Source organism: Phacochoerus africanus, chromosome 8 (genome assembly GCF_016906955.1).
Source record: "Phacochoerus africanus isolate WHEZ1 chromosome 8, ROS_Pafr_v1, whole genome shotgun sequence".
NCBI lineage: Eukaryota > Metazoa > Chordata > Mammalia > Artiodactyla > Suidae > Phacochoerus > Phacochoerus africanus.
The window spans coordinates 14485692-14498969 of record NC_062551.1 but is presented as its reverse complement, the minus strand read 5'-3'; the positions used below and the strand labels follow the sequence as shown (position 1 = coordinate 14498969).

The 13278-nt window shown below is 47.0% G+C and overlaps 1 protein-coding gene across 1 annotated transcript in view; it reads left to right on the top strand.

The window, feature by feature from the left end:
• The window catches only part of PHLPP2 (PH domain and leucine rich repeat protein phosphatase 2), a 79680-nt gene extending 68668 nt beyond the window's left edge, over positions 1–11012 (top strand). Inside the window, exons 14-19 of the mRNA XM_047789785.1 lie at positions 896–1058; positions 1275–1405; positions 2752–2862; positions 3616–3810; positions 5288–5519; positions 8356–11012. Of these exons, the coding sequence (XP_047645741.1) occupies positions 896–1058; positions 1275–1405; positions 2752–2862; positions 3616–3810; positions 5288–5519; positions 8356–9510 (1987 nt within the window). The 3' untranslated portion in view covers positions 9511–11012. The remainder of the gene's footprint in view (positions 1–895; positions 1059–1274; positions 1406–2751; positions 2863–3615; positions 3811–5287; positions 5520–8355) is intronic.
• Positions 11013–13278: the final 2266 nt, after the last annotated feature.

Genomic DNA, 13278 nt, shown 5'->3' with positions numbered 1-13278 from the left:
GAGAAATCAGAGAAGTTTGTAATAATCTAGATAAAGGAGTTAGGCCGTGTTAATGTATTTTACTCAGTGGGCAGAAAGCTTCGCTCACCCCACTGGAACAGTGCGCCTCGCCTGTGCTCTGGTCCCTCGCACAATGCTGCATGTATTACAGGCGCTCAGATGTTTAGTAAAGACAAATTGTGTTATGAATACATAACTGTAGACATTTAAAACTGAAAGGAATCTTAGCGATGATTTTGTATAAGTTCTTTATTTTACGGCTGAAGATATTGACGTCCACTGACACAAACTTAACCAGTATTTTATTTTATTTTTTTGTCTTTTTGCTATTTCTTTGGGCGGAGCTTCCCAGGCTAGGGGTCGAATCAGAGCTGTAGCCACCGGCCTACGCCAGAGCCACAGCAACACGGGATCCGAGCCGCGTCTGCGACCTACACCACAGCTCACAGCAACGCCGGATGGTTAACCCACTGAGCAAGGGCAGGGACCGAACCCGCAACCTCATGGTTCCTAGTCGGATTCGTTAACCACTGCACCACGACGGGAACTCCACAAACTTACCCAGTATTTTAAAGCAAGTGCCATAACGAGTTGACCAGCCCTAGGCTAGTGCTGATTCAGCTGCTTCCTGTAAGTCAGTCACAGGAAGATGTTCAGGCCTTGAAGATCCAGCAGCTGCAAGAGAGGCACGGCAAGCTGCAGCCCTCCATCACCCTGAGAGGCAGATGAGGCTGGGGCCCCACAGGAGCAGCCGTTCACCCTGGTGGCTGTTTTATCCTGCACGGGCAGCGGACTCTGGGCAGCGGGCCGGTCACCTCTTGCTCTGGCTGCCGTGGAACTTGCCTGGCACCTGGTCCTTTGGGTGCAATGTGGTGTTTTGATGTTTCTTTTTCAGCAAACTAAATAAATTGGAGCAGTTGGAGGAACTGAACCTAAGTGGCAACAAGCTTAAAACCATCCCCACGACCATCGCCAACTGCAGAAGGCTGCACACGCTGGTGGCGCATTCCAACAATATCAGCATCTTCCCGGAGATTCTGCAGTTGCCTCAGATCCAGGTGCTTCTGGGCGCAGCAGTGAGGTCCTCCTGGGGTAACCACAGTGAGCCCGAGGTGGTTCTCTTCTCGTAAGGAAGAGGGAAGGGGCAGTTTGGGATCACAGACAGTATAGTTAATTGACTCCTGGGAAGAAATTGAGTTTCCTTTGAGGATGTAGTAGGAGACTGAGCTTTGGGGAGATAAGAATTAATTTAATCTCCCCATTTTCCATCTCAGTTTGTAGACCTAAGTTGCAACGACTTGACTGAAATCCTGATTCCAGAGGCCCTGCCGGCTACGTTACAAGACCTGGACCTGACTGGAAATACAAACCTGGTTCTGGAACACAAGACGCTGGACACATTTAGGTAGCAAAGCCTTTGGAATGGAATCCGCACGTGCTTTTAGTCCCACCAGGCTTGTGTGGTTTTTCTTCAGGACGGTTGAGACCTCGATTCATGAAAGGAGTAGAAAGGCTTAGATCAGAAAGGCCATTGGTTCTCTTCCTTGGTTCTGTGTTTGATGGATGTTCTGCCCAGCAGTCAGCCCATGTCTGTTAGAGCTCAGCACCGTGGCTTCTGCTCAGCCACAGCCCGGTATTCAAGACAGGGCAGGTGCAGGGCCGCACCCCACAGCCTGAAAGCCCTGTCCTTGCCGAGCCTCAAGATGAAGAGAGAGCCCAGAGTCGGCGACAGAGACGTCACAGTTAATGGATAGGGAGAGCCCACGTGTCTGAGTCAAGGTCCTGAGGCGACACCCCAACACCCCACCACGTGTGGCGGATGGGGGACAGGACACAGTGCTAGTCGTTACTACTGGGGGAGAGGGAGGTTACCAAGGGTAACCGGTTGGCTCATCGGTTACCTGGGAAACCAGCAGAGGCACATGCCCCTTTGATAAACTAGCACAGATAGTTCTGATCTAAAGATTAGAACAATCACTAGCCAGGGTGGTTGAGGGAAGGTAAGTATGTAGGCATTTACTCTTAAGGCTCTGTGATTTTTTTTGTCTTTTTGTCGGGCCGCACCCTCAGCATATGGAGAAGTTCCCCGGCTAGGGGTCTAATCGGAGCTGTAGCTGCCAGCCTACAGCAACACCAGATCTGAGCCGCGTCTGCGACCTACACCACAGCTCACGGCAATGCTGGATCCTTAACCCACTGAGCGAGGCCAGGGATCGAACCTGCAACCTCATGGTTCCTAGTCGGATTCGTTAACTACTGAGCCACGACGGGAACTCTGAGGCTCTGTGATTAAGAAAGAACGTGAGGAGGGTGTGGGTGAGGCAGTCACTGGTCAAGCAGGAGATCTATAGAGAACAAGAGAACAACCATCTTGAGTGGCCCAATCACACAGCAGACATAGGCGGTTTAGGTGGCACACTGCATCTAAGAGACAGTCATTGTACCAAGACTTCACTTTATCAGTACCGTTAAAAGTAGACAGTTGATTGAAACTTAGAAATCTCTTGTTGTGCTTAGTTGTTCACTGAAATGAACAGTATCGATTATAATGGGCCCCCAAGGCTTCCTCCCACCCCTTTCCTTCGTCTCACTTCCTAGCTGGTGGTTCAGCACATAACTTCCTTTAGTCTCTCTGAAGGCGAATCTTGGTCTCCCCACAGATTATTTTATAAAAACACATATTGTCGGGATAGTCGTTGGAAAGTATAGACGTGTATATGGTTTAAACGTGCCTCTTTCCACTTCTCACAGCCACATCACAACCTTGAAAATTGATCAGAAACCTCTGCCCACCACTGATTCCACAGTTACATCCACCTTCTGGAGCCACGGACTGGCCGAGATGGCGGGGCAGAGAAATAAGTGAGTGTCGCGGCCGTGGAGACAGAAAAGCTCCCCTGCCGTCGGAGGATGGATCTGATACTGAAAGCCAGGCTGTGCTGTTACCCTCTTGAGCATAGAGAAATGACAGAAGGCCACGGTCACCTAAGACCCCTCTGAGCCCATGATCCACTCTCGTGACAGAGATGGGTGACTGCTGCTTCCTTTGTCCCCATGCTAATCTTCCTTCCCTGGAGATAAGATTGACTGAGATAGCCAACAGTAGCACACTCAGTCTAGTGTGGTTCTGACAGCACCCAATCTCGGATCTCTGCTTCGTTCGACCTTCCCCAGAATGACCCAGTCGAAGCCCAGATCCGGTACTAGGTTTGTTCCAGTACCCCCTTATATGCCCCAGAGTCCCACGACGTGCTTTCTCTTGTCGCAGAGTGTTCAGCCACAGGTGTGTGGTGCCCCGGGGAGGGGTGGGGGGCGTCTTTGAAGTGCTAGTCCTTAATCACTATTCAGAGAAAACGCCTGATCTTTCCTGCCTGGTACAGCATGGCAAAGCTAGTCTGTACTGCCCCCGAGTGTGGCAGGATTCCCCCTTTTCTTGTGACATCAGCTCTTTAAGGTGCTCCTTCTCGTCTGTAACACTTTTCTCATGTGTAGCTTATTAGGTTTTCCTGCCGTTCCAGTCCATCTTCAGTTAGTACTTTTTTAAAAGAAGGCTCCCTGGAGAAGAATGCTTTACCACTAACGTTGTCATTTGTCTTCCTCCTCTTTCTGCGGTAGGCTGTGTGTGTCTGCTCTGGCTGTGGACACCTTTGCAGAGGGGGTGGGAGCTGTGTATGGCATGTTCGACGGGGATCGAAACGAGGAGCTCCCGCGCCTCCTCCAGTGCACCATGGCGGATGTGCTTCTGGAAGAGGTGCAGCAGTCAACAAACGACACCGTCTTCATGGCGCACACCTTCTTGGTTTCTCACAGGTAAGCAGGTGGATTGAATAGTTCCTGTTTTTGGAAACACATCTCACTAAGCCAGAAGGTCAGGGTCTCAATTACAGGGACAGGAGCAAGGTGAGATCTTGCTCTTTGTTCCGAGGCCATTCTCTCCATCAGCGTGGGATGCGGAGACTTTGGCTCTTTAAAGAGTCTGTGCAGCCATCTGTTTTCTCTGTTGAAGCCAAAGGCTGCTGAGAACCTGGAAAGTCCAGAAATCACACACAGAAGGTTGTGGGGGGGTGTGTGCTTTTGGGCGAAGGAAGATAGTAAGCCTTTATAAGAGTCTCCAAAGCATCAGTGACCTACAAAAGGTTAAGCACTCATCAGATTCTCATGTTTAGAGTACTTATTACTGAGGACTTAACAGCTAATCTTCTCACTGAAGTCTAAGCCACTCAAGGGCCAAACCCTACAAACCAAACGCTCAGCTCATAGAGCATCATGCACATGAGGTGGGCTGCATGAAGGGTACCACGGAGAGGCTGCGCCTTTGTATAATCAAGGTTGAAATGGAACAATCTGGAGCCTGCGCTGTTTAATCTGTCACCAGAACACAGAGGTGCTGGGAAAGGAGTCCATTTTTCAGTAAGAGAATTGAGCCAGGGACTTGGCAAAATAAAGGGTTTGTGAAAGGAAACTCAGTTTCTGACATGCCTCCCAAGCACTGGGCACTATACTGAGCATTTTTATACTCTATCTTTCATTTCCATAACAAACCACAGAGGGTGGGTATTTTAATCAGAAAAATGTCTCAGAGCATGAACTTGCTGAGCATCCACAGCTAATGAATGGCAAAAGCTGGAACTTGAAACCAAATCTTTCTAAGAGCATCTGCTCTGTGCTTAGAAATGTGTCCCCGTTGCTGGGGGGGATGGACACCATGAATATGGGAGAAATACAAGGACAACTGCAGTCCTTCCTTCAGGGAACTTACAACCTGAGGAAGTGGTTCACAAAGTGTTGTTCCAGGATCAGCAGCCTCCGCATCACTGGAAACGCTGGGAATGAGCTCAGAGTTGTTACTTTTATTTTTAATTTTGGCCGGGCCCACTGCATGTGAAAGTTCCTGGGCCAGGGATCAAACCCACGTCACAGCAGCAACCCAGGCCTCTGCGCTGACAACAGTGCATCACAAGAGAACTCTCCAGAGTTGTTTTCAACCAGCCCTTCAGGAGATTCTGTTGTGCAAAAGCTGGAAGTCACTGAATCAGGTCTCTGTAGTCTGTAATCAGACAAGTAGAAGCAGCAGAGAAAGCTGCGCCTTCATGGTCTCCTGTACCCCTACCCTTTTGCTAAAATTTCTTAGCAAGACTCTCATAGCAAGAGATTGCCTTCCGATGAATATGGGTAGGGCTGGTTCACAGTCATGTAGCAGAAGAATGTGGAAGCCATGGACATGAAGGCCCACCGCTTTCTTCTAAGACTAGCTGCCATGGTTTCATTTTCTCTTCTTTCTAAACAGGAAGTTAGGCATGGCCGGCCAGAAGCTGGGCTCGTCTGCTCTCCTCTGTTACATCCGCCCTGACACTGCCGATCCAACAAGTAGCTTTAGCTTGACTGTGGCCAACGTTGGCACGTGCCAAGCAGTGCTGTGTCGAAGTGGGAAACCAGTGCCCCTCTCTAAAGTCTTCAGCCTGGAACAGGATCCGGAGGAGGCTCGGAGGGTGAAGGACCAAAAAGCCATCATAACAGAGGTGAATCTCTACCCGTTACTTCTGCTCCCCACATCTAACGACTGCTCTTCTGCATGGAACAGAGAAGGTCCATTTTCTTCCTTGCAAGCCTTGTAAACTGTATTCAATCCAGATAATAGTACTAGAAGAGAATCGAATGAGCTGCGAATGACCAGGAAAAAAGAAAAAGCAACTTAATTAGAAATGAAAAATCCTAATTTGTGGTCCCTTGGATTTGTAGCTAGCATGGAAAAATAAATGTAAATGTTCCCTTTGGTTAATTTTCATCTGGTTTGTTATTCCAAACAGAAGAAAAAGTTCTATAGTTTGATATCCCTGTTCTGAAATGCACAGTTTCCCAGTATTTTTCCAGTTGACATTGTATATCGCTGATTATCCTCTGGTCGTTTTTGTTTTTTGTTTTTTTTTTAATAAAGAAGCATCAATATCTCTGCTATTTTATAGGGTTTTTTTTTTTCCTTTTTCAGAAGTTAGCATAACATTTGCTTTCAAAGAGATTTTGGCAATTACATTGTTTGCTACAAAGCAGGATTTTGTTCAGATCTTTTGCTCATTTTTTATTGCATTGTTTATTTTCTTATTGTTGCATTCTTTGTGTGTTTTGAATACACACAAAGATATAGATATATTTTGCAAATACTTTTTCCATTCTGGTGGCTTATCTTTCCTTCTTTTAACAGTATCTTTTGTAGAGTAGAAGTTTTTAGTTTAATGAAGTCCCACTTACCAATTTACTTCTTTCATAGGTCTTGCTTTTGGTGTCTTAGCTAAAATCTCATTGCCAAATCCGAAGTCATTTTAGATTTCCCTCTGTGTTATCTTCTGGAACTTTCTGTCTGACTTTCTGTCTTTCTTTCTGTCTTTCTTTCTTCCTTCCTTCCTTTCTGTCTTCCTTCCTTTCTTTCTTTCTTCCTTTCTTTCTTTTTCTTCTCCTTCCTTCCTTCCTTCCCTTCCCTTCCCTTCCCTTCCCTTCCTTTCTTTCTTACTTTCTTGTCTTTTTATGCACCCACGGCTAGGGGTCGAATTGGAGCTCTAGCCGCTGGCCTATACTACAGCCATAGTAATACCAGATCCGACCTGTGTCTGCTACCTACACCGCAGCTCACAGCAACGCCGGATCTTTAACCCACTGAGCGAGGCAAGGGATCGAACCTAAGTCCTCATGGGAACTAGTCAGTTTCATTTCCACTGAGCTACGATGGGGCTTCCTGGAACTTTCACGTTCTACGTTTAGGTCTGTGATTTATTTTGAATTGGTTTTTGTGAACGGTATAAACGGCATGCAGTGTCTAGATTTTTTTCCCTTTTTGTATGTGAATGTCCAGTTGTCCCAGTAGCTTGTTTTGAACAGACTGTCCTGTCTCCACTGAATTGCCTTGGCTCTTTTGTCAAAGATCAGTGGACTCTATTTGTGTGGGTCCACTTCTGGGCTGAGTTCTGTATTAAGGACTGTCCATACTAGGTTCTTATCTAAGGAAGCACACGACCCAAAACAGCGTCATTACGATGTGATTATACTATCGAGATTCTAGGACTGTAGTCTTAGGAAAAGGTCCTTCATTCAAAACAAATGCAAGAAAAAAGATAACTTTTGTCGTATTTGTCTGTTACAGAATTTAGATCAATGTTGTTTAGAGTTTTCTTAGGGGATCCTAGATAAGTAGGAAACATTTTTATAAATGTTATCGTAACTGCGGACATTTATGGTTTACTTATTATTTGGCAAGCATTGTACTTTCATTGTTTAATTTTCGCAGTAACCCTCATGAACAAAGTACTTTTATTTTTATTTTATAGATGAGGAAAATAATATGTATAGAGTTTGTGACACATAATGTTAAATGAGAGAGGCAAGATTTTCACCCAAAGAATGACTGCAACTATGAAATTAATATATTGGGAGCTTTCGAGGTTTTGTTTGGTTTTATCTTGAGAAGAAATCAAGATAAAGTGTCCGACAGATGAACATTCTCAGCCTGCAACCAGGGTTGTTCCTTTTCCTCTGAGTTTAGAATTATATCATTCTTGGTGCAGCCCTTACTGAGTGGGTAAATTATGCCACAGATTTGAGACTTTCCTCTTCTATGCTAAATAGCTTTAGAGATTATTCAGTGCTTTAGCTATTTAATATCTTTTCAGTCCCAACTCTGCCTTTAAATGAGAAGTCATTTTTAGTGAACCGTCTGAATTTTGACCTCTCTGAGAATACCAGTGATGGAGAAAGAATTAATGATAGTTCTGCTTGTTTTCCTAACAGATGTTTCTCTATTCGGTGACATGCTGAGGTCCACACTTCCCGTTAAAACAAATATCTTTTTTTTTTTCCTCTAAGGCTACACCTGCGGCATATGGAGGTTCCCAGGCTAGGGGTCCTATTGGAGCTGTAGCCACTGGCCTACACCACAGCCACAGCAATGCCAGATCCGAGCTGCATCTGTGACCCACACCACAGCTCCCAGCAACGCCAGATCCTTAACCCACTGAGCGAGGCCAGGGACTGAACCTGCGTCCTCATGGATACTAGTCAGATTTGTTTCCCCTGAGCCATGATGGCAACTCCATAAAACAAATATCTTTTGAGGCAGAGATGCCTTTTATCCACTTAATTTTGATCGGATTTAACTCAGTCCTCTGAACTCTTTGTGGTATAATAACAATTTGATATTTTGTCCTTTTAGAATTCTCTACACTTTTTTGTTATAAGTCCACTGAACATTACACAGATCCTAGGAAACACATGTACCATGTCAATTCTATCTTACTGTGATCTAGAAAGATAGAAAATTGTGCGTGGTTGTTACCTGTTTCTCAGAGTTTGCACTCTGCTTGTCTCCAGGACAACAAAGTTAATGGAGTCACCTGCTGTACCCGGATGCTGGGCTGCACGTACCTCTACCCCTGGATCCTCCCCAAGCCTCACATAGCTTCCACTCCGCTTACCATCCAAGATGAGTTGCTGATTCTGGGAAACAAAGCCCTGTGGGAACACTTGTCCTATGCAGAAGCTGTCAACGCAGTACGCCACGTCCAGGACCCATTAGCCGCTGCCAAGAAGCTGTGCACCTTAGCCCAGAGCTATGGCTGTCAGGACAACGTGGGGGCGATGGTGGTCTATTTGAACATTGCTGAGGAAGGCTGCACTTGCGAAATGAATGGACTCACCCTCCCGGGGCCTGTGGGATTCCCTTCCACCGCCCTCATCAAGGACCCGCCCAAGCCAACCACGCCTTCCTCCAGTAGCGGAATCGCTTCCGAGTTCAGCAGCGAGATGTCCACCTCCGAGGTGAGCAGCGAGGTGGGGTCCACTGCTTCCGACGAGCATAACACTGCTGGCCTGGAGGCCGGCTTGCTCCCCAGGCCAGAGAGGCGCTGCAGCCTGCACCCCGCGCCCGCCGCGGGGGTTTTTCAGCGCCAGCCCTCTTGTGCCACCTTCTCGAGTAACCAGTCCGACAACGGCCTGGACAGTGACGACGACCAGCCCGTTGAAGGGGTCATCAGCAATGGCAGCAGAGTGGAAGTAGAAGTCGATGTCCACTGCTGCAGGGGGAGGGATCTCGAGAGCTCGCCCACTCTTCCCCAGCGGGCGCCCACCCCCTGTCCCGAGGAGCGTGCCAGGGGATCGGTTTTGGGGATCCGAAGACAGAACAGTGTGAATAGCGGCATCCTGCTGCCGGGGAGCAAGGACAAGGCAGAGTTACAGAAGTCCCCCTCCACGTCCTGTCTCTACGGAAAAAAACTCTCCAACGGCTCTGTCGTGCCCCTGGAAGACAGCCTGAACCTCATCGAAGTGGCCACAGAAGCCCCCAAGAAGAAGACCGGCTATTTTGCCGCCCCCACGCAGCTGGAGCCGGAGGACCAGTTTGTGGTCCCTCGCGACCTGGAAGAAGAAGTGAAGGAGCAAATGAAACACCACCAGGAGAGCAGGCCCAAGCCCGAGCCTAGCGATGAGGATCGGACCGAGCTCCCGGAGGAGTTTGACACGGCGCTGTAGGCCTCCGCGGGAGCCGAGGTGCGGGCCGGGCGGAGGCCTGGGCTGGGAGACCCCGCCAGCGGCCTTGGACCTCCGCATTGCCGGACCACAGATGGCTTGGGGGGTAGATCTTGGAGCCACAAATGGTGAGCGCTGCCAGGGTCTCGCTCTGGATAAGCTAGTAAACGCCGTCAGTGTTAAGCTTCGCATCAAACCTGCATCGGAATTCCCAGAGTTCCAGGGCGGCGATCGGACGTTGCTCTGCCGCCGTCCGACCACCTGCCACTAACCCTTTCTCTCCTAGGATCATTTCGAGAACTTGCCTGCCTGGGCAGGAAAGGGACACTTTCTGTGGAGGAAAGAACTGCAGGTAGATTCCCTTTACTGATTGCTGCTGCGGGATCTCTGTGACAGAGGAGCCACCTTCTGTCTCAGCCTGACTGACGGGATGTGATGTGACCAGTCACATGGCTTTTCCTTCTTCTCTACGAGAATACAGCCTATCGAAATGGTGTTTATTGGAAATGTAGAACCAATCACACAGATAATATATGTATGTAATGTAATGAGAGCACTTTTCATTGACTGTGAACTTTTTATTTTCAAATCTGCACTCGAGCCAATCTTCTTAGAGGCAGCCCAGCCCCTTTGTCCGCAGGCAGAAGGATCGTCGGATGTCGGAGCTGAGGAAGAAGGAAGTAGGAAGGGCCCTGGGAAACTGACTTCCCTGTGGGACGTCAGACGGAGAGAGTTCCTGAGACACCGAGGCGAGGAGGACCTTTTGGGGGAATGAAGACCGGGAAGGAGTGAGGACTGAGACGACCTCCCCGCAAATCACAGAGAGTCACTCGACACCTGCTAGGAAGCTCCCAGGGGGTCACAGGAGGGGCGTTTGGGGCTTGGCCTCTTTCCATGGCGTGTGATGGAGCCGGCAGTCTGCCTCCTGGTACGTAGGGCCAAGGCCGATGCTGCTCACATCCAAGAAACCTTGATCTATGGCAGATGATGCTGAACAGATGAGGCTGAGTGAGAATAGATGGACGGATGGAGCTTACAGGTTAGACAAGTTCCTTCTCTAGAGCAGAGGGATGGTTTTCTCAAAGGTCGGAAGGGAGTTGCAGGTTCACCTCTTAGTGTTTGACAGTCGTCTTCCGAAAACTGCTTATCCACCCCACGTGGTTTCTTCAGCGTACTGGGCTCAATTTCTGAAACACTTAACTGAGAAATTCCTAAGCTTACAGAAAACCTGGTTTACTGTGTTTTTTGCACATTCCATGTAACCCTAGCAAAATGCAGTTCTTTCTGTATTTTTGTTCTCTTGCCTTTTCTGTTAGAAGATTTACTTCCTTTTTATTCCTACAAAGTTTTGATATTGCTTAATTTGACCCAGTGGGGAATGTACTTTTTGAATTTTTAGAATACTTTGACAATTAAATAGAAAACAGAGTGGAACTGTTTTTAATTTGCTTCATGAGATACAAAATGTGTTTTTTGTTTATTTTTGTTCTCTCTCTTTTTTTTTTAAGGCCACAACCCCCCTGCATAATGGATTTTCCCAGGTCAGGGATTGAATCTGAGCTGCAGCTCTGGCAATGCTGGATCCTTTAACCCACTGCTCTGGGCTGGGGATTGAACCGGTGCCTCTGCAGTGTGGTGGGTATTTTTGGCCATGGCATTGCAGTGTAGCCTGATGTGGGGTCTCAGCTCCCAGACCAGGGACCGAACCCAGGCCACAATGGCGAAAGTGCTGAGTCCCAACCACTAGATCACCAGAGAACTCCCAAGAAAGTGTTAGAGTTGATCTATACAATATATGTTGGGTTTGTTTGTTTGTTTGTTTTTTAAGTGTTTGTTAAAGCAGTAAGAGAAAACCAGATAGCCTGTCCACGAATGGTTATGTATCTTCACCTTCTCAGAGGCCCTGTTACCCACCTGCTCGTGTCAGTGGGGTACCCTCTTGGGGGATTCCATACCAATGACTGTCTAATGCTCAACCCCTCAAGAATCTGAATTTGAGTCCCCAGATTGTCAGAAACACTTAACTTTTCTGTGTCAAACTACTGGTTAGCTACTGAAGAATTTTAGAACTCAGGTCTTAATTCGAAGTGGGGAACATAGTGATTCATGCGACGTTCAGGTGCTGTTAGAAAGATGGGAACAATAGTCTGTTGCCGCCTTATTTTTATATGGGAAAGGGGGGGGGGGATGAAGGAAAAATGAAAATGAAGGAAAAAACCAAGATGATAGTGCTGGAAATTATTTTGGGACTATACCACTTGAATAGTATAGTGTCTTAAAAATTGTCCTTCACCTGTGAACCCTTTTCTTCTCTTTGTTTCCCACCGTACTTTTTGGAACCACCACGAAATCCAGATATGAAATGACTTTACTGAAAGTTTAGAAGAACTCTGAAATACTTAATGTTCTACTATGTGGTGGATTTATGTCTAGGAAACATTCGGTTTTATTGAAAACCTTTAATATAGGCTATATCAAAACAATTCTTTTTAATAACTTCCTTTAACTCATTTCCCTCAATAATTGCTCTGTGTTAAAACAGAGGATTAAAAAGGCCATAGCCCATCACCAAAAATACACGGAACGCTTGACATATGAAGTCATTTACAGTTGTGTGTGATCCGATTAGGCCGTCAGGTGGTGGAAGCCAGGAATCTGTCTCCAGGTGAATGTAGTCTCCTTCCCAAGATCTTACCCAGAGGCAGTGTTGGTCCCTAGGCGGGCAGAGGCCTGCTGATCTCGCCCCCAGAGAGCCCAACCTCTGCACGATTCTCAGGTCCCTGTGTGTACCTCCCATGTATTAGAGAGAATTTCTGAAAGAACATCACTCCTGCTTATGGGAGCAGTCCAGGAGTCCCATGGAAGAAAGAACAATACAGGAGCCTTGGCAGCCATGGTATTTTTAGTTTCATCCAGGTGGATTGGAAATACATTTGAAACTTTGAAGGCTAGTATGTCATAAAGCTACCGTAGAGTCACTGAATTACCACCCTTCATACAAGCGAGGGCTTTCCTATACTACTGTAGAGTGTACGTGTGCAATCGGTTGATGAATTCATTTCCCTGGTGTATAGAAGAGCCAACACGAGCAGCTTGGCAATCATTGGGTGCTATTTTAATTGTTTGTAGCGAGTGCTATTTCCTAGATGGAGCCAGTTAGGTTCGGCTGATCTACTGAATATCAAATGATGCCCTTCTTCCCACGTAGACTTTCAGCAAAAGCAGGTACTTGGAAGCCACAGGCTCCCCTTCTGTATCTACTCAATAATTACTAATGAAGAGACCTCCATAAGGGAGCACTTGGCTGTTATCGACAATACATGTACCAATTGTTAAATAATTAGTCGCCAAGCCATTCAGTGATGTCTGCAGCATCACTCTAGAACTGTCTTGTTCTTGTCACTTTTTACTTCCCTCTGGGTGGGGCCATTCACCCAGTCCTGGAGGCAAGTTAATCTTTTTCTCCAGTTAGTGACTTTGCCCCATGGGCGGGTAAGCACTTCCTAGATTGAGAAAAGCAGCTACAGTAAATCCTGCTCTGTTTCCCTTATTTGGTGATCATCCAATCACACATAAGCTCCTTGTATTCTCAATTTCATGCACTTCTCCCAGATGCTCTAGAATTTTCTCTCACTGTTGCCAGTGGAGGTCACCCAGACAGTGAGTTCATATCTTATGGTTTTGTGCAATCATCGTATTGTAGTCCTAAGACTCATTATAGTGTATTTTTGATATTTTTGAAATGTGTTAAATTTTTTAATTCAATAATAT